This window comes from Nerophis lumbriciformis, linkage group LG05 (assembly GCF_033978685.3).
Source record: "Nerophis lumbriciformis linkage group LG05, RoL_Nlum_v2.1, whole genome shotgun sequence".
Lineage (NCBI taxonomy): Eukaryota > Metazoa > Chordata > Actinopteri > Syngnathiformes > Syngnathidae > Nerophis > Nerophis lumbriciformis.
The window spans coordinates 59,747,895-59,767,208 of record NC_084552.2 but is presented as its reverse complement, the minus strand read 5'-3'; the positions used below and the strand labels follow the sequence as shown (position 1 = coordinate 59,767,208).

The 19,314-nt window shown below is 39.1% G+C and overlaps 1 protein-coding gene across 3 annotated transcripts; it reads right to left on the bottom strand.

Moving 5' to 3' along the window:
* Nucleotides 1-4,563: 4,563 nt before the first annotated feature.
* On the bottom strand, nt 4,564-17,543 carry LOC133606177 (cyclin-dependent kinase inhibitor 1B-like). Of its 3 annotated transcripts, none has more exons than XR_012050480.1 (5): nt 17,385-17,543; nt 17,096-17,207; nt 16,726-16,871; nt 11,206-11,318; nt 7,223-7,265 (listed from the first exon to the last, which is right to left on the bottom strand). XR_012050480.1 is itself a non-coding variant. In XM_061959817.2 (3 exons), exons 1-2 carry the CDS (start codon nt 11,010-11,012, stop codon nt 6,810-6,812), a joined length of 483 nt encoding a protein of 160 aa, XP_061815801.1. In that variant the 5' UTR covers nt 11,013-11,177; the 3' UTR covers nt 4,564-5,578; nt 6,808-6,809. The 3 variants fall into 3 exon arrangements, 1 of the variants encoding a protein (XP_061815801.1); XR_009815220.2 differs by having other exon boundaries at nt 16,743-16,871; XM_061959817.2 differs by lacking the exons at nt 11,206-11,318; nt 16,726-16,871; nt 17,096-17,207; nt 17,385-17,543 and adding exons at nt 4,564-5,578; nt 10,986-11,177 and having other exon boundaries at nt 6,808-7,265.
* Between the last annotated feature and the right edge of the window lie 1,771 nt (nt 17,544-19,314).

Below are 19,314 nucleotides of genomic sequence, written 5' to 3'. Positions count from 1 at the left end.
GTGGAACGAAGTGAAACGTCACCAGTAAGGCAGGCACTTTGAAGGTCTGTCTGACAGACCAAAACAAACAAAGCGTGCATTAACAGATCGATAAAAATTAGTAGCGAGTAGCGAGCTGAATGTAGATAAAAGTAGCGGAGTAAAAGTAGCGGAGTAAAAGTAGCGTTCCTTCTCTATAAATATACTTAAGTAAAAGTAAAAGTATGTTGCATTAAAACTACTCTTAGAAGTACAATTTATCCCAAAAGTTACTCAAGTAGATGTAACGGAGTAAATGTAGCGCGTCACTACCCACCTCTGGCGGTAGCCACCTAGCTTAGCTTAGCATAGGATAAACAGGAAAAACATGCATCTTTTTTAGTCAGAATCAGCCATTTTGTGCAATTTTCAGTCTAAAATAGTATTTCCACAACACAATATTCGAATCTATGGGTATAATGTTTTGAAGGTGGCCAAAGAGACCGACTGAGATAAATAGGCTAATGATAATGAATATGTAACCCCCTAGCTTAGCCTAGCATAGAATAAACAGGAAAGACACACTTTTTTTTTTGCCAGAATCAGCCATATTTGGTTATTTTGAGCATAAAATAGTATTCAAACAATACAAATATTCAAATCTATGAGAATGTTTTAAAGGTGGTCAAAGATAGACAGAGATAGACAGAGGTGGGTAGTAATGCGCTACATTTACTCCGTTACATCTACTTGAGTAACTTTTGGGATAAATTGTACTTCTAAGAGTAGTTTTAATGCAACTTACTTTTACTTTTACTTGAGTATATTTATAGAGAAGAAACGCTACTTTTACTCCGCTACTTTTATCTACATTCAGCTCGCTACTCGCTACTAATTTTGATGGATCTGTTAATGCACGCTTTGTTTGTTTTGGTCTGTCAGACAGACCTTCATAGTGCCTGCGTTTCAACAAATACAGTCACTGGTGACGTTCACTCCGTTCCACCAATCAGATGCAGTCACTGGTGACGTTGGACCAATCAAACAGAGCCAGGCGGTCACATGACCTGACTTAAACAAGTTGAAAAACTTATTGGGGTGTTACCATTTAGTGGTCAATTGTACGGAATATGTACTGTACTGTGCAATCTACTAATAAAAGTTCCAATCAATCAATCAAAAGTGTGAAGGAAAAAAGACCCTTTTTTATTTCAACCGTACATCCCGTCAAAAGCCTAAAAACTGACTGCACAGTTCCTGTCTTCACAATAAAAGTGCTGCTCCATCGCGCCTGCGCTTTCAAAATAAAAGTCTCCGAAAGCCAGTGCAAACAAGCTAGCAAGCTACGGAGTTTGCCGCCAATGTATTTCTTGTAAAGTGTATAAAAACGAATATGGAAGCTGGACAAATAAGATGCCAAAAACCAACCACTTTCATGTGGTATTAGACAGCAAGGAGGAACTTTTTTTCTCCTCCATTTGAAAACGTGGACGTTATCATCACTACTGTCTGATTACAATCAATGCAAGTCATCAGAATCAGGTAATACACCAACTTATATTCTTGTCTTCATGAAAGAAAGGAATCTATACGTATTAAACATGCATGTATATTCATTAAAACACCTTTAACATGTAAACAAAAACGGCAAAATAAATAAATATAAATGATATACACTATATATCAATGTATGTATATTAGAGATGCGCGGATAGGCAATTATGTCATCCGCAACCGCATCAGAAAGTCGTCAACCATCCGCCATCCACCCGATGTAACATTTGATCAGAACCGCACCCACCCGCACCTGCCCGTTGTTATATATCTAATATAGACGATGCAAGGCATTAGTGAGGTTATAAAGCTTTTGCCTGTTAAAGAAAGGAGACTGATCCAATGCAGCACAGACATTCGCGTGCCACGCTGTCACGACCCAGACGCACACCAGTGCGCAATCATATGGGAGCCGCGCTGAGTGCACCTCCAAGCGCGTCTCGCTGCTGGAGACGGCTGGGTATGGGCCCAACGCTCCAGCGCCATCCATTTTCAGGGCTAGTTGATTCGGCAGGTGGGTTGTTACACACTCCTTAGCGGGTTCCGACGTCCATGGCCACCGTCCTGCTGTCTATATCAACCAGGGTGAGCCCCACCCCTTTTGTGAGCGCACTGCGCGCGGAGTGACCCCTGTTACGCGCCCCCGGCAACAGGGGTGGCGGGCAGGTAAGCTGCGCGGGCGGAGCGCGCGGAGTGACCCCAGTTACGAGCCCCCGGCCACGGGGGTGGCGGGCAGGTAAGCGCGTGACGCCGGCCGCGGCGAAGGCGGACGAGGCGGGGTGTCGGTGCGGTGGTGACCCTGGACGTGCGTCGGGCCCTTCTCGCGGATCGCCTCAGCTACGGCTCCCGGTGGGGCCCTCTCGGGGGAAGGGGCCTCGGTCCCGGACCCCGGCGAGGCGTCGGGGTCCGGGATCTCAGGAAACAGAGTGGACCGACACCAGCTGGACTGCTGCTGAGTGGTCCAAAGTCATGTTTTCTGACGAAAGCAAATTTTGCATTTCCTTTGGAAATCGAGGTCCCAGAGTCTGGAGGAAGACAGGAGAGGCACAGGATCCACGTTGCCTGAAGTCTAGTGTAAAGTTTCCACCATCAGTGATGGTTTGGGATGCCATGTCATCTGCTGGTGTCGGTCCACTCTGTTTCCTGAGATCCAGGGTCAACGCAGCCGTCTACCAGCAAGTTTTAGAGCACTTCATGCTTCCTGCTGCTGACCTGCTCTATGGAGATGGAGATTTCAAGTTCCAACAGGACTTGGCGCCTGCACACAGCGCAAAATCTACCCGTGCCTGGTTTACGGACCATGGTATTTCTGTTCTAAATTGGCCCGCCAACTCCCCTGACCTTAGCCCCATAGAAAATCTGTGGGGTATTGTGAAAAGGAAGATGCAGAATGCCAGACCCAAAAATGCAGAAGAGTTGAAGGCCACTATCAGAGCAACCTGGGCTCTCATAACACCTGAGCAGTGCCAGAAACTCATCGACTCCATGCCACGCCGCATTAACGCAGTAATTGAGGCAAAAGGAGCTCCAACCAAGTATTGAGTATTGTACATGCTCATATTTTTCATTTTCATACTTTTCAGTTGGCCAACATTTCTAAAAATCCCTTTTTTGTATTAGCCTTAAGTAATATTCTAATTTTGTGACACACGGAATTTTGGATTTTCATTTGTTGCCACTTCAAATCATCAAAATTAAATGAAATAAACATTTGAATGCATCAGTCTGTGTGCAATGAATAAATATAATGTACAAGTTACACCTTTTGAATGCAATTACTGAAATAAATCAAGTTTTTCAAAATATTCTAATTTACTGGCTTTTACCTGTATATATGTGTGTGTGTGTGTGTGTGTGTGTGTGTGTGTGTGTGTGTGTGTGTGTGTGTATATATATATATACATATATATATATATATATATATATATATATATATATATATATATATATATATATATATATATATATATGTGTGTGTGTATGTTACTCATCAGTTACTCAGTACTTGAGTAGTTTTTTCACAACATACTTTTTACTTTTACTCAAGTAAATATTTGGGTGACTACTCCTTACTTTTACTTGAGTAATAAATCTCTAAAGTAACAGTACTCTTACTTGAGTACAATTTCTGGCTACTCTACCCACCTCTGGAGATGGACAGGCTAATGATAGTAATAATGTAGCCACCTAGCTTAGCCTAGCATAACATAAACAGGAAAGACACATTTTTTGGTCAGAATCAGCCATTTTGGGTCATTTTAAGCCTTAAAGAGTATTGACCCAATACAAATATTACCAATTATTGAAATTATGTTTTAGAAGTGTCTTAAGAGACACAGCTGAGATAAATATGGTGGTGATTATGTAGCCACCTAGCTTAGCCGAACATAGCATCAACTAAGAAGAAAAATGCCAATTCATAGTCAGAATCGGCCATTTTGTGTCACATATGTAGACACAGGAGCCGGTAATGACCTTGTTACTTGTTATCAACATAGCTCCGACTATATTATTATTGTAATAATGATCATTCATAGTCATTAATATGTAGGCACTATCTCGTTTCTATTGGCTGCAGGCTTCCAAACGATATGTCACTCATTATGGCAAGATAATGAGCTCAGCCTGGGTGAAGTATTACATTACAGGAATAACACACACACACACACACACACACACACACACACGTAAACACTTGCCTCCTCCACACTGATAACAGGAAAAAGTCAGCCAATGAAACTAATTGCGGTGTGTGTGTGTGTGTGTGTGTGTGTGTGTGTGTGTGTGTGCGCGCGTTATGAAAAGAACAGCCTGTACCGTACACATCGTCCCGCCCACTGCTACCTGATTGGTTCCCTCCAAGTGGTGTGCTTTTCTGCTCTTTTCTCTGATTGGACGGTCTGCAAGCCACTTCTCGTTCCCTCTTACAAGGAGGAAAGTTTTTTTTTCTTCTGCTCCAGATGAGCACAAAAAACTTTTTTTGCACACAAATCATGCAGTTGTTTTCAGCTGAGTTGCGATTCAAAAATAAACCACAAACCACCAGCGCAATGATGTACAACCGTTTATTTACCTTTTTCAAATAATGATTAAAATATATTTACAAAAAAACGTCGCTTTGGGAAAGCCATACACACACACACACACACACAACATAAATAAGTTAGTATACTTTTTTCAGTGTTTTTCCAAAAAAAAAAAAAAAAAAAAAAAGGCACACAGGTCCACTTCAGAGAGGGCGCTTTTGTTGTTCTGCCCACACAAAAATGAGGAATAATAGTGCAATTTACATGTTCCACATGAATTTCACATATTTGCATAAGTAGCCCAGTGATTTATTTATTTATTTATCTATCTTTTGAATCTGGACTGTTCATCACTCAGGGGTGCATTCAAATAAAATTTCTTAGGATTCTTATTGGCAAATTTGGTCGAATATTGCTCAACTGTCCATCCCCCAAACCAAAAAAAAAGGCACACTTTGGCAAATCTCTGGGAAAAAAAAAACAAAAAACAACAGGATGAAATAAAAAAGGGGGACATAGAGATTCTCATGTAAACTTTGTCTTTTGTGGCTGTTCCCATGGAAGAGCCAGAACAAAAAGGAAGACATTTAAGTTTCCATACAACCCTGATGACTGTTGAAATATGCATTTAAAAAAAAAAAGACCTGAATAATTACAACATAACATGACCACTTGAAATATTTTAGGGGGGAGGTGGAAATTGCGCTGCAACTAAACCACCCCACCACCCGTGTCAAAATTCACACATATTATCCAAAAACACAGGCATGAAAAGCATTTAGCTTTTTATGTGCTACATATAAAAACATAGGTAGTAAAAACAGCACAAACGATGGGGAAGGGAGGGTCATCAATATGCACACTTTTGCTACATTGTCTGCTGCTTCTGAGGCAATTTAAGAATTAAAAAAAGAATATCAATAAGAGTGCCAAAACTTGATAGTGTACATGTTCAGTGCTTGTGCAGCCTCTCGTGCCTTCCTATAGGAGAGCCTGCTTGCGAGGGCTGTCTCTTCTCTCTGCGCTCTCCTTCACATAGGCTGCAACAACAACAAAAAGACGTCTTTAATGAACAGTAATAAGAGGCATTGTGATGCATTCAATTGTACAGACACGGTGGAACACTACACTATATGTGCAGTGTTCACAATACAAGATGCCTTGTGATGCATTCATGGGCACATGCACGATGTAAAATGTACTATCATTTATGTTCAGAGTTCACATTATTGGGAGGCACTATGGTGCATTCAATGGCACATGCATGGCTGTAAGGTGCATCATTTATTTCTTTGCAAAAAGGAGACATTGTGATGCATTTAATGGCACACGCACCACACTTAAACTGCATCATTTGTTTATGTACAGTGCTTACAGTTTAGAGAGGCGTTGTGATGCATTCCCGGGTGTGAACTATGTTATTTATTACCTGTGTACGTGCGGTGTTGTGTGGGGGCACTGTGATGCATTCCAAGGCACATATTGTATAAAAGGACATTTTGATAAGATGCGTTCAATGGTCGGTTGTAGAAAACCTGTGTACGTTGGGTGTTATGTTGGGAGGGGGTTGATGCAGGTTGTATGTGCTACATATATATTTTTATTAAAAAGGCAGTTTATCTATGACATGATACGTTCAATGACACATACACGGTTTAACAATGTATTATATTCGTTCAAAATGCGGTTTTAATGTCATACGATGCATTCAATGACACACGCTTGGTTATAAACTATATAGATAAGATGTAACGTTGATGTTATGCCCAGTTATTATACCAGTGTACGTGCGGCGTTATCGCCAAGGCACATGCACAGTTCCATACTGTGGGCATCGTATGTTGCGTTTAATGGGACGTGTACGGTCTTATACTGTATTTGTTAAAAAGCAGTTTGGGGCGGGGGCGTTATATAACGCGTTCAACAACACATACCGGGTTATGTAGTATTACCTGTGTACGTGCGGTGTTATGCTGGGGGCAGTGTGATGCATTCAATGGCACGAGCACTGTCGTAAACTATACTGTTTAAAAGGCAGTTCTCGCGTCTTAAGGAGCACCCGAAAGACATTACCAGTGTACGTGCGGCGTAAATGGCGATGCGTTCAATGGCACATGCAAGGCTGTAAAACTACATTACCTGTGTACATGCTGTTTAAATGATGATGCCTTCAATGGCACATGCACGGTTGTAAAGTGTATTATTTTTGTTGTTGTCAATGTTACGTCTACACACGATGTGTGGGGGAAAAAGTGAGTTTATTGAGTACCTTTACTGCTCCGCGAGATTGTTGGCTTCCTGCGCCTGGTTTCCTTCAGCCCCTGCGGGCAACGGTCTCCTCCCGTGAGGCGGCCTGGAGAAGAACTCCGGTGCACCGGGGTCCACCGTCCACTCGAAGTTCCCCGCGGAAAGAGGCGTCTCGAGGTCCGGGTCGAAATTGTAGCGCTCCTTAAACGCTTGCACGCCCTCCCCGATGGAAGCAGTCACACAGTCGCGTATCTCATTCGGGTCGGGTCTCCCAAAAAGGACCCTGCGCACCGGAGGTTTGCCGTTGTCCTGCTGCGGCGCGTCCACCCTCTCCACGGTCGCGTCGGAAAGGCGAACATCTGACATTTTGACAAAACCTATTCCCAAGTGGTCGCGGCAGGATACTCCATTAAAGAAAAAGTGGGTAAGAATCCAGGGGGGAAGGTGATTGGGTGGACTCCTGTCAGGTGCGTAGTAAAGCTGCAAGACAAGTCAGGACATAGCAGCCAACATGGCGTTAGAGCTGCAGTGAGTGAAGAAGTTGACATCAAGGACTATTTAAACAGAGACGGCCATTCATTGGCTCCGCGCTCCTTTGGCCCGCCCACTCAGTGTCCTTAAAGCACCACTACGGAAGATCGGATTAACTCTACACACCAGTAATGGCCTCATTAATAGTTTGACTGGAGCATTTGTTGACATAGTGATGCATTCACGCTGAACAAATACGCCATATGCTCAACCTCTCCTGTTCTGCTTGAAACATGGATTTCACCACATTACATGCATGACGTCATTTCATAGCCACACAGCGGCCGGTCGTATTCAGAATTAGTTTTTTTAATTGTTTTTCTTTAATGTGTGACAATAAAAGGCAACATGATGGGAGAAAGGAGGAATGGTATCATGGCTTTGACACATGAAGCGACCAATCTAATCGCTCCCTTCCACGTTCATGTCGCTCAAGGCCACGAGAGGGCATGTTTGCTTGGTAACAAGGGACTGCTATGATATGTGATGATTAACAAGTGAATTCATTGGCTATGTCAAAATTAATAAAATAGGATAAACACGTAAATGCGACATCCAAAATACTGTGAATACTTTATAATAAGGTGTTCTATATTTTACAACTTATGACTTCAGAACCAAACAATGTATATACATACACAATCACACACAAATATATATATTATATATACACATACATACATGTATACATACATATAGGCACGCATATATATTATATATACACATATATGTATGTATGTATATACATACATAAATAGTTCTGTTCACTATGACCTCGATTGATTTAATATATATTATAAAATAAAAGTGAAAAATAACAAATACCACATATTCTTGTACCTAATAGTCCTCAACTGATTTTATATATATATATATATATATATATATATATATATACACACACACACACACACACACACACATATATACATATATATATACATACACATACATACATGTATATATACATATAGGCACGCATATATATTATATATATACACATATATGTATGTATGTATATACATACATAAATAGTTCTAATGTTCACTATGACCTCGATTGATTTAATATATATTATAAAATAAAAGTGAAAAATAACAAATACCACATATTCTTGTACCTAATAGTCCTCAACTGATTATACACACATATACATACGTACATACATATAAACAACTTTTTCACTTTTTTTGCTTAGATTTCTCCATAAATTCTGGTCCAAAACAAAATTTGTGTGTTTTTGTTTGTTTTTTAAATGTTGGCCCTTTTGATCAGATTTATTAAAATAACTCGTTATGCAAATGTATATCAGTCGAAAACTGTGACATCATTTGATCGAAAGACCTTTAAAGGCTAAAGTTGCTTGTGAGATTTAAGCAAAGTAAGTTTAAAAACAACTTTTTAAGGACTTCTATGTCTATATATACACCATACTTGCCAACCCTCCCGAATTTTCCGGGAGACTCCCGGAATTCAGCGCCTCACCCGAAAACCTCCCGGGACAAATATTCTCCCGAAAATCTCCCGATTTTCAGCCGGAGCTGGAGGCCACGCCCCCTCCAGCTCCATGCGGACCTGAGTGAGGACAGCCTTTTTTCAACAGGGTGACAAGAACTAAATCATCCAGACTAGAGATAAATTGTATTATTATGTTTATCTTACCTAAAAATAAATATATTTATTAATTAAAAAAAAAAAAAAACGAAATGTTTACAATATTTTGCTAAAAACATCAAAATTAATTGTATTTTTATTTGTATTTTTTCTGACTCCTTATTACATCCAGCCATAGAATTATACCGGTACATTAAAATAAACACATTTGAAATAATTAATTTTAAATTGTCATAATAATTCATTTAAAATGACCATATTTAATTATTAAAAATAATTGCTTGTTTATCAACAACTTTACCATTTTATTCATTACAATTTGAAGCTCTCAGAAGCCAAGTTATCTTATATTCATGTTATATTTATGCAAGTTTGAAGTATCAATTATCTAAACACAGATTTGTTTGCATATTTTCAGGATATACATATACATATACATACATATATATATGAAATACTTGGTGAATTCTAGCTGTCAATATACTCCTCCCCTCTTAACCACGCCCCGACGACGCCCCCACTCCACACCCCCCCACCTCCCGAAATCGGAGGTCTCAAGGTTGGCAAGTATGATATACACACAGTGTAGCGTACACCTGTGAAATAATTGGACATTGAAATTTAACATGAAAAAAAAAACCAACCTCTTAGGAAGAATTAAGTTAAAGTTAAAGTACCAATGATTGTCACACACACACTAGGTGTGGCAAAATTATTCTCTGCCTTTGACCCATCACCCTTGATCACCTCCTGGGAGTTGAGGGGAGCAGTGGGCAGCAGCGGTGGCCGCGCTCAGGAATCATTTTTGGTGATTTTAACCCCCAATTCTAACCCTTGATGCTGAGTGCCAAGCAGGAAGGTATGAGTCCCATTTTTATAGTCTTTGGTATGACTCGGCCGGGGTTTGAACTCACAACCTACCGATCTCAGGGCGGACACTCTAACCATACAGCAAAAATTTAAGAAAATGACAAAAAGACAGCCTTTGTCTCCAGAGGGTTAATCTACAACAAATAAAAAAAATCTGAATTAAAAAAAATACATGACAATCTTCAATACATAAATGTCTAAAACATTTTTATTTTGAAAAAGACTACTTAAATATTTTTTAAGTTCTCTATGACCTCAATTTGATTTAATATACATTATAAAATAAAGTGAAAATTAACAATTAAATACCAGACAAAATAATATTTGTTAACTTAATAGTCCTCAACACTTTTTGAGTATAACAATTATGGGCAAAATACAGCAAAAAAATTACTGAAATTACAAAAAGTCAGCATTTGTCCCTTGAGGGTTGATTACAACAAATCATAAAAATCTGAATTTAAAAAATACATATGTCAGCCACAGCCTTTATTACATAAAATAATTATTTCTAAAACATATTAAAAAAAACAAAAAAAAACCTACTTATTTACAAATGTTTAATGTTCACTATGACCTCAATTAAAATAACATGTAGATTACAAAATAGTTAAAAATAATCATCAACTGATACAAAATAAATATGAATACATCTAAAAAAGACATGAAAAATTGAAAAACTATTTTAAAAGGGAAAAAAATCTAATATAAATGAATAAAAATACAAATATATAACTATATATAGTGACATATTTTTGTCTATATAATTTTATACGTACATAACACTGTATGTAACACTCAATTGATGGGTGAATGTGATGTACTGGTATAATGTAATGCGCTTTAGGTATCATTCCAGTAATAGCAAAGTACTATATAAACAAAGACCATTTAAATGCACAGATACTTAAAAAGAAAACATGGCAATAAAACCCAAAATAAAGATTATTCTTCAAAAATAATGTTTTGTTTGTATTTTTATTAAAACATTTTTAAGTAGCGCTAAAGTCCACAATGTGTTTATCCTTGGCATCACTTGGCATTAAACTCAATTTCGAAGGGATTTGCCATCTACAGTGTAGATTAGAGCCTCATTGGTTTACGATGGTGACATTAATATCAGTAACTGTTATCTTGCATGCTGTAAAGAGTTTAAAGGCTCATTGTCATCAGATAAAAACATACCTGTAAGATGGATTGAAGCATGGCCATGTGGCTGCGCTATCACAACCATCAAGCGACAAGACAGCGAGCTTGATCTGATTGTGACGGGCCATAAACGACTTAGGGCACAACTTGATTGAATCACAGCAAATCCACTCAGCGGTTCGAGGTTACGGACGGTCAACGTGACGTTTGCAGGCGGGTTGAGAGGGTAAATAAAAAGGACAACAAGAGCACAAACCTCTTGAAAGTGCTGACGTCAGTGTCGAGGAGGGAGCGGTGCAGTCATAGTTGGCTCGGTGCCTATCGCTGTTCGACTTTGCCACTGTGTCGCTGCACTTTGCACAGTGGAAGCTTTAGGAAATAAAAGAACAATAAAAATGTAGCCTTTAATCCTAGCTAGTGCATATGATAATGTAAAAGCAAAACATATTGTGATGACTGTCGTAAAATAAAAAGTTTACATAGACTTTAAATCAGGGGTGCTCACACTTTTTCTGCAGGCGAGCTACTTTTCAATTGATCAAGTCGTGGGGATCTACCTCATTCATATATATCATTTATATTTACTTATTTATGAAATATATGTTTTTGTTAATAAGTTAAAGGTGTTTAAAGATAATGCAAGCATGTTTAATACATATAGTTAATATTGTTAACAAGTTAAAGGTGTTTAATGATAATACAAGCATGTTTAATACATATAGTTAATATTATTAATAAGTTAAAGGTGTTTAAAGATAATACAAGCATGTTTAACACATAGTTAATATTGTTAACAAGTTAAAGGTGTTTAATGATAATACAAGCATGTTTAACACATATAGTTAATATTGTTAACAACTTAAATGTGTTTAAAGATAATACAAGCATGTTTAACACATATAGATTCCTTTCTTTCATGAAGACAAGAATATAAGTTGGTGTATTACCTGATTCTGATGACTTGCATTGATAGGAATCAGACAGTAGTGCTAAAAACGTCCGCATTTTCGAATGGAGGAGAAAAAAGTCCTCCTTTCTGTCCAATACCACATGAAAGTGGTTGGTTTTTGGCATCTTATTTGTCCAGCTTCCGTACTCCTTTGTATACACTTTACAAGAAATACATTGTCGGCAAACTCCGTAGCTTGCTAGCTTGTGCAAGCCAGCTTTCTGAGACTCTTATTTTGGTAGCGCAGGCAGGATGAAGCAGAGCTTTTATTGTGCAACTGTGCTGTCGGTCTTTGGAGTTTTGACGACAGGTACGGCGCCAGAGTCTGTTGAAATAAAGTGTTTCTCGCCTTCCAGTCGGTAATTTTAATGAGCTGGCAGCAGCCAGCGTCATCTCAGAAGACCCTCGGGTGCCGTGAATGTCAATCAAGTGACGAAAGTGACGTCATAGTGAAGATTTATGATCGCTCATTTTTAGGACTATTTTTTTAATGCCTGGCTGGTGATCGACTGACACACCCTCCGAGATCGACCGGTAGCTCGCGATCGACGTAATGAGCACCCCTGCTTTAAATAATCAAGAGGGTTTTATGTCAATTAATTTTTTGGACAAATAAACAGTTGTATTACTATGGGCTTTACAAGTGACTTCAATATGTCCATTTTGTGATATAACATTCATACCTTAGCACCAAATATCTATTTATATTAAAATGTACATGAGTTGAGTTTGTGTTTATTTCGAACAGGCGTGCATACAACATGATACATCACAATTTCCAGTTTCTCTATTCAACATGTTCGAAAAGGAGTAGGAAGAAGCAGAGCTTATTTAATCCTACCCCTTTTCCTTTACACAGCAGTTGCTAAAACTTTTGTTCACTTCATGTTCTCAATTTATTCACAATATGCTCCATAACTAATAACAATAAAATTAAATAAATAGTAATTAGTGAAGTAAGTTATATTTCATTTGGTTAGATGAATAAGATTATCTTGGAAATGAATGGATGGATGAAATAAAGTCTGAATGTTTATCATGGTTCTTCTTTGTACTTTGTAAACACTTTAAAGAGTTTATTGAAGTGGATTATATTAGTACATTGATTTCTTTGGTTAATCCATTCCATAATCTACAGAGGTGGGTAGTAACGCGCTACATTTACTCTGTTACATCTACTTGAGTAACTTTTGGGATAAATTGTACATCTAAGAGTAGTTTTACTTGAGTATATTTATAGAGAAGAAACGCTACTTTTACTCCACTCTATCTACATTCAGCTCGCTACTGATATTTATCGATCTGTTAATGCACACTTTGTTTGTTTTGGTCTGTCAGACAGACCTTCAAAGTAGGATCTATCTCATGTCTGCGTTTCACCAATCAAATACAGTCACTGGTGACGTTTGACTCCGTTTCACCAATCGAACAGAGCCAGGCGGTCACATGATTAACAAGCTTAAGCTTACATGAACTCAACGTCAAATTTGAGGAAGCCCATCGCGGTAAGTAATGTTAGTAGATATTTTGGCTGTCACCGTAGGCTGATGTTAGCTTCCCTGCTATGAATCACTGTCAAATGTACATCGTGTTTGTACATTTATTAACGCACTGCAGCCTCATAGACACGCACAGTCGCGCGCACACACACACACACACACACATACATAGAAACACCAATCAGTGTGTTCCCAGGTGCAGTCCACACCTATCAGTTTATGGTTTGCGTAAAGGCTAATTTGTTATTTGCTTTTGTAATCTCTGCCTACTGAGCCTATGGTGATGTAAGTTATTGTGGCTCAATTTGCTTTAATTTTTTTATGTTAATGTATTATTATTTAATATATATTATTGTTTTAGTTGCTTAAGAGATATTCCTGGCTCTGAATTTGCTCATTACTATCTTTATGTTTTTGTGCATTATTTGTTTCCGTCATCATTAAACAAACAGGTTACTCATCAGTTACTCAATACTTGAGTAGTTTTTTCACAACATACTTTTTACTTTTACTCAAGTAAATATTTGGGTTACTACTCCTTACGTTTACTTGAGTAATAAATCTCTAAAGTAACAGTACTCTTGAGTACAATTTCTGGCTACTCTACCCACCTCTGATAATTTAATTCCACACACTGATATACTGAAGGTTTTAACGAATGCACTCCCAACAGGTGTAAAAGAAAGGGCTTCTCTATCCTCCTTCAAAACCGCACTAAAAACACCTCCAGGCAACTTCAAACCCTAAACTAACACCCTCCCTTCCTCATCATACCTCCTCGGATTGTAAATAATCAAATCTAAACAATCAAATGTAGTCACTTTTTCTTATAATTTCTGATCTCTCTCTCTGTGTCCAATACTTGCTGTACATATGTACCAAGTCAGACCTACACTGTTCCAATGTCAATTTCTTTGATGCAATTGTTGATGACTGAAGTGTTGATTCCAACCAAACCTACCGTAACCCCCTTCCATATCCCAGACCCCGGATTGTAAATAATGTAAATAATTCAATTTATATACTGTGATGATTATCTTGTGTGATGACTGTATTATGAAAATAGCATATATCTGTATTAGGGATGTCCCGATCCGATATTTGGATCGGATCGGGTGCAGATATTTGCCAAAAATTGCGTATCGGCAAGGCATGGGAAAATGCCGATCCAGGTCCGTGTTTTCCAACGCACCTATTTAAATAATACATTCCACTTTTCTGCTGCTCCGTAATTTCCGTTCCGCATTTTCCAGCACACCTTCAACACATCCACAATTCTCGCAGTTGCTTTTAGCTGCTGGCATTACACGACAGGCTCTTCTCACTCTTTCCTGTGTCTCCCTCTCACAGACAGCGAGCGCACCTTCTTACACACGTCACATACTGTCAAGTCATACGTCACATACTGTCACGACACACGTCACATACTGTCACGTCATACGTCACATACGTATACGTCCTCCCCGAGCAGAGAGCGAGGTAGCGGCATGGCTAACGTTAGCTGTGATGCTAGCGCAGCCGCTAAGGTGCGCGCCTGCTCAAGCGTCCTCTGCGCACGGCAAATCTATCCATCCATCCATTTTCTACCGCTTATTCCCTTCGGGGTCGCGGGGGGCGCTGGAGCCTATCTCAGCTACAATCGGGCGGAAGGCGGGGTACACCCTGGACAAGTCGCCACCTCATCGCAGGGCCAACACAGATAGACAGACAACATTCACACTAACATTCACACACTAGGGCCAATTTAGTGTTGCCAATCAACTTATCCCCAGGTGCATGTGTTTGGAAGTGGGAGGAAGCCGGAGTACCCGGAGGGAACCCACGCAGTCACGGGGAGGACATGCAAACTCCACACAGAAAGATCCCGAGTCTGGGACCTTCGTATTGTCTATGCCACGCACAAAATCAAATAAAAAAATAAGCGCATAACAATTTTCGACACACGGACACGACAGAGACAACAGTTTTCGTCATCATTGTTCAAATATTGTGACGTCTGTCGAGACGCTTATCTCCATTCGGTGCCACACGTCCACACCATCAAAATGCAGAGGCAAAAATTTCCACATCAACACCGTATGAAAAAATTAGTGATTTTTTTAGTTGTGATTTCCTTCTCTGCATGAAAGTTTAAAAGTAGCATATATTAATGCAGTATGAAGAATGTTTTAATGTAGACATGCAAGCCTTGAAAGAACATTTTGAAAATCAAGACTACATTTCCTGCAAATGGGTGCATTTCTACCCTATATTTTAACTTTAGATTTATTCTCATATCAAACTCTTTTGGTTGTCTTTTTGACACTTACCCTCCACACCCTGGATTATAAATAATGTAAATAATTCAATGTGATTATCTTGTGTGATGACTGTATTATGATGATAGTATATATCTGATAGTATATATCTGTATCATGAATCAATTTAAGTGGACCCCAACTTAAACAAGTTGAAAAACTTATTGGGGTGTTACCATTTAGTGGTCAATTGTACGGAATATGTACTTCACTGTGCAACCTACTAATAAAAGTCTCAATCAATCAATCAAAACACATAGAATCATCATACTGCTGTGATTATATGCATCAAGTGTTCATTCAAGGCTAAGGCAAAATATCGAGATATATATTGTGTATCGCAATATGGCCTTAAAATATCGCAATATTAAAAAAAGGTCATATCGCCCAGCCCTCGTTCAATGATGCCATTTCTGTTTGTCATGTATAATTTTGTCTATTTTGTGTTTAACCTTGAATAAACAGGTCAGTTTCTTGTTACCAACCATTGTGTATTATTCAAACTCCCCTAATTCAGCTGGCTAGTTGTTATCAAAAGTACTAAAACCCTTTTCAACATAATTCTGACAACTAAGTAGGCTAAATAACTTTAAACTTTAATACATGCTCGGATAGGCCAGTATCGGTCAGTATCGGATCGGAAATGCAAAAACAATATCGGTATCAGTTCGGAAGTGCAAAAACCTGGATCGGGACATCCCTAATCTGTATCATGAATCAATTTAAGTGGACCCAGACTTAAACAAGTTGAAAAACTTATTGGGGTGTTACCATTTAGTGGTCAATTGTACGGAATATGTACTTCACTGTGCAATCTACTAATACAAGTTTCAATCAATCAATCAATGAAAAAAGTGTTGTACGTGCATACAAATGTTATAAATTACATTTATATTTCTCCTTCTCTTGTTAAAAGGTAATGTAAACCTGAAAATACAAGAAAATATCCACATATTTTGACAAAAGTGTTGCCATGCTGCAGAGAGGTGTGTTTGTCATATTAAAAAAAAAAAAAAAAAAAAAAGGACTACCGGTAGATGTTAAAAACCTATCACTTGGTGTCCATGGACGGCTGCCCCTTCTTGCCCAGCTCGGCCTGGATTTGCAGGGGGAACTGGTCCAAGTTCTTGTTGACACAAGGCATGCAGAACCTCCTGGTGTAGAAAAGGCTGCAGTCCTGCCAGGTCAGCGGGGAAAAAAAAGTTAGTCACGTTCATGAATGCGCCGCATGTAGATTGCTTCAGTCACACTGCTCTCTCAGCACATCGTGTACATTTTGAGGACTCGTGATACGAGGTCACATGAGGATAGCATTGAAGCCACAAAGCAATGCAATGCAAGGTCAAACACTCGTTAGAACGGAGATAGGATGAAATAAACGTCATTAATAAAATATCTTACCGCGCCAACACAAACTGTAGCATCGCACAAGTTGCACTTTGAACCCAAAACAAGGAACTTTTCCTTGTCCGGACTGAAGGGGTCTTTAGTCACAAAACACTCCTCCAGCAACCTAGACAACAAAATAAACATACATATAAACAAACTCACGCCAGGTCCATAAAACAAGACACAAGCAGAAAACATTTTTTTAAGTGTCGATTCTGCACGTAGCAGCGAACTGTTAGCCTAGCTAGCTAACATCCAACTCGCAACACGACGTTCTGCTTCATTTTTTTTTTTAACTCACACAATGGCTCTGGTGTTTGGTGGCTTTTGCCCGAAGCAAGTAAAAGGACAATTTAAACCACAAAGTTGGCATGTAAATGTATTAATATGGGGTTCCGTTGTAGTTTGCTCCATTATATACTAGAAAGGGAAATGGAGACGCGCGTCCTGTTTGTCGTTACATGGGCCTGCACCGCCACCTACAGGCTCGGGGGAGTATTGATTGACACTTTTATTAGTAGATTGCACAGTACAGTACATATTCCCTACAATTGACCGCGGAATATAGAGCAACGAAAAAAATAGCACATATTTTTTAAATAATGTACAAGGTTACATAAGGTAGCACCCGAATACGTTAATCCATGGTAAAAGTATTAGCACTCGACTGTCGTTGCTCTGAATTGACACAGCTTCACAACATTAAAACCCAAAAATAACAAGCAGCGTTGGTCGGGCCCGCGTATTTGGCAGGTGCTAGTCCTTAGTGTCCCAATACTTTTGTCTACTTGTAGTCTGAAGTGTCCCAAGACTTTTGTCTAGTGTACCTACCTTGTCTGCATTGTGTGGGCACGTTGGTGCTTCCTGCTTTTAAGCAGCCATCTTAAAAGAGCAGCAGCGCAGCAGCATCAGCGCAGCGTGTCTTTGAAGGGTCATCAAATCAAAACCGGAGCAGTTATAAAAAATCCCATCTATACTTTTAATCACAAGGGTTTAATCTCTCTCCTGTGTTAGTTTGAAGCCGAAACGACAAACGCGCTCCGAGGAGATAGTTTTTGAAGGAAGGTGACCGGTTTTTACAAAAATTTTGTTTTGAAGGGGGAATAGCAAACTTCCTGTTGATTTTTGCTGGGGGTTGTCAATTTATGAAATGTAGGTCTAAGTGAGACCTACGGAGAGGTTTTTGTTTCATGTCTCTCCGACCTTCCCAGTGGGAGTTACAGGCAGTTTTGTCATTTTTTTCTTCTGAGGAGCAGTTTTTTCTCCGTTTTATTCAAAAATTGCTCTAGGGGTTCGGTTTTTTTATTAGATCACAGTTTTTGCCAGTCCTAATGTGTGCGTTCAGTTTGGTGAGTTTTGAAGCATGTTGATGGGGTCAAATTGCAGCTCAAAGAGGCAAAAGTGACTGTTTTTAGTACTTTTTTGTCTTGAAGGGGGAATTGCCAACTTCCTGTTGATTTTTGCCCGAGAATATACTATTATGAAATCTAGGTCTAAGTCACACCTACATAAAGGTTTTTGTTTCATGTCTCTCCGACCTTCCTAGTGGGAGTTACAGGCAGTCTAGTTTTTTTTTTCCTAGGGGGCGCTAGAGCGCAATTTTGATTTTTGCGGTTCGGTTTTATTATTAAAAGACAATTTTCGCAGGTCCTGATGTGTGGGTCAAATATGGTGAGTTTTGAAGCATGTTAAGTGGGTCAAATTAGTGCTCAAAGAGGCGGCGGAAGAATAATAATAATAAAGAATAATAATAAAACCTTAGAAATTCAATAGGTCCTTATGTCCCATTGCATAAGGACTCCCGGGAGTCCTTTTGCAATGGGCCATTGTGGGCCCTAATTAAAGCTGCAAGCAGCGTTGGTCGGGCCCGCATATTTGGCAGGTGCTAGTCCTAAGTGTCCCAATACTTTTGTCCAGTTTTAGTCCGAAGTGTCCCAATACTTTTGTCAAGTTGTAGTCCTAAGTGTCCCAATACTTTTGTTCAGAGGAGATAATGTTTGAAGAAAGGTGACCATTTAAAAAAAAAAAAAATGTTTTGAAGGGGGACTATTGCAAACTTCCTGTGGATTTTTGCTGAAGGATGTCAATGAATGAAATGTAGGTCTAAGTGAGACCTACATAGAGGTTTTTGTTTCATGTCTCTCCGACCTTTCCAGTGGGAGTTACAGCTGCGTTTTATTCCAAAATTGCGGTAGAGCGCAATTTTGAGATTTGGGGTTAGGTTTTTTTAT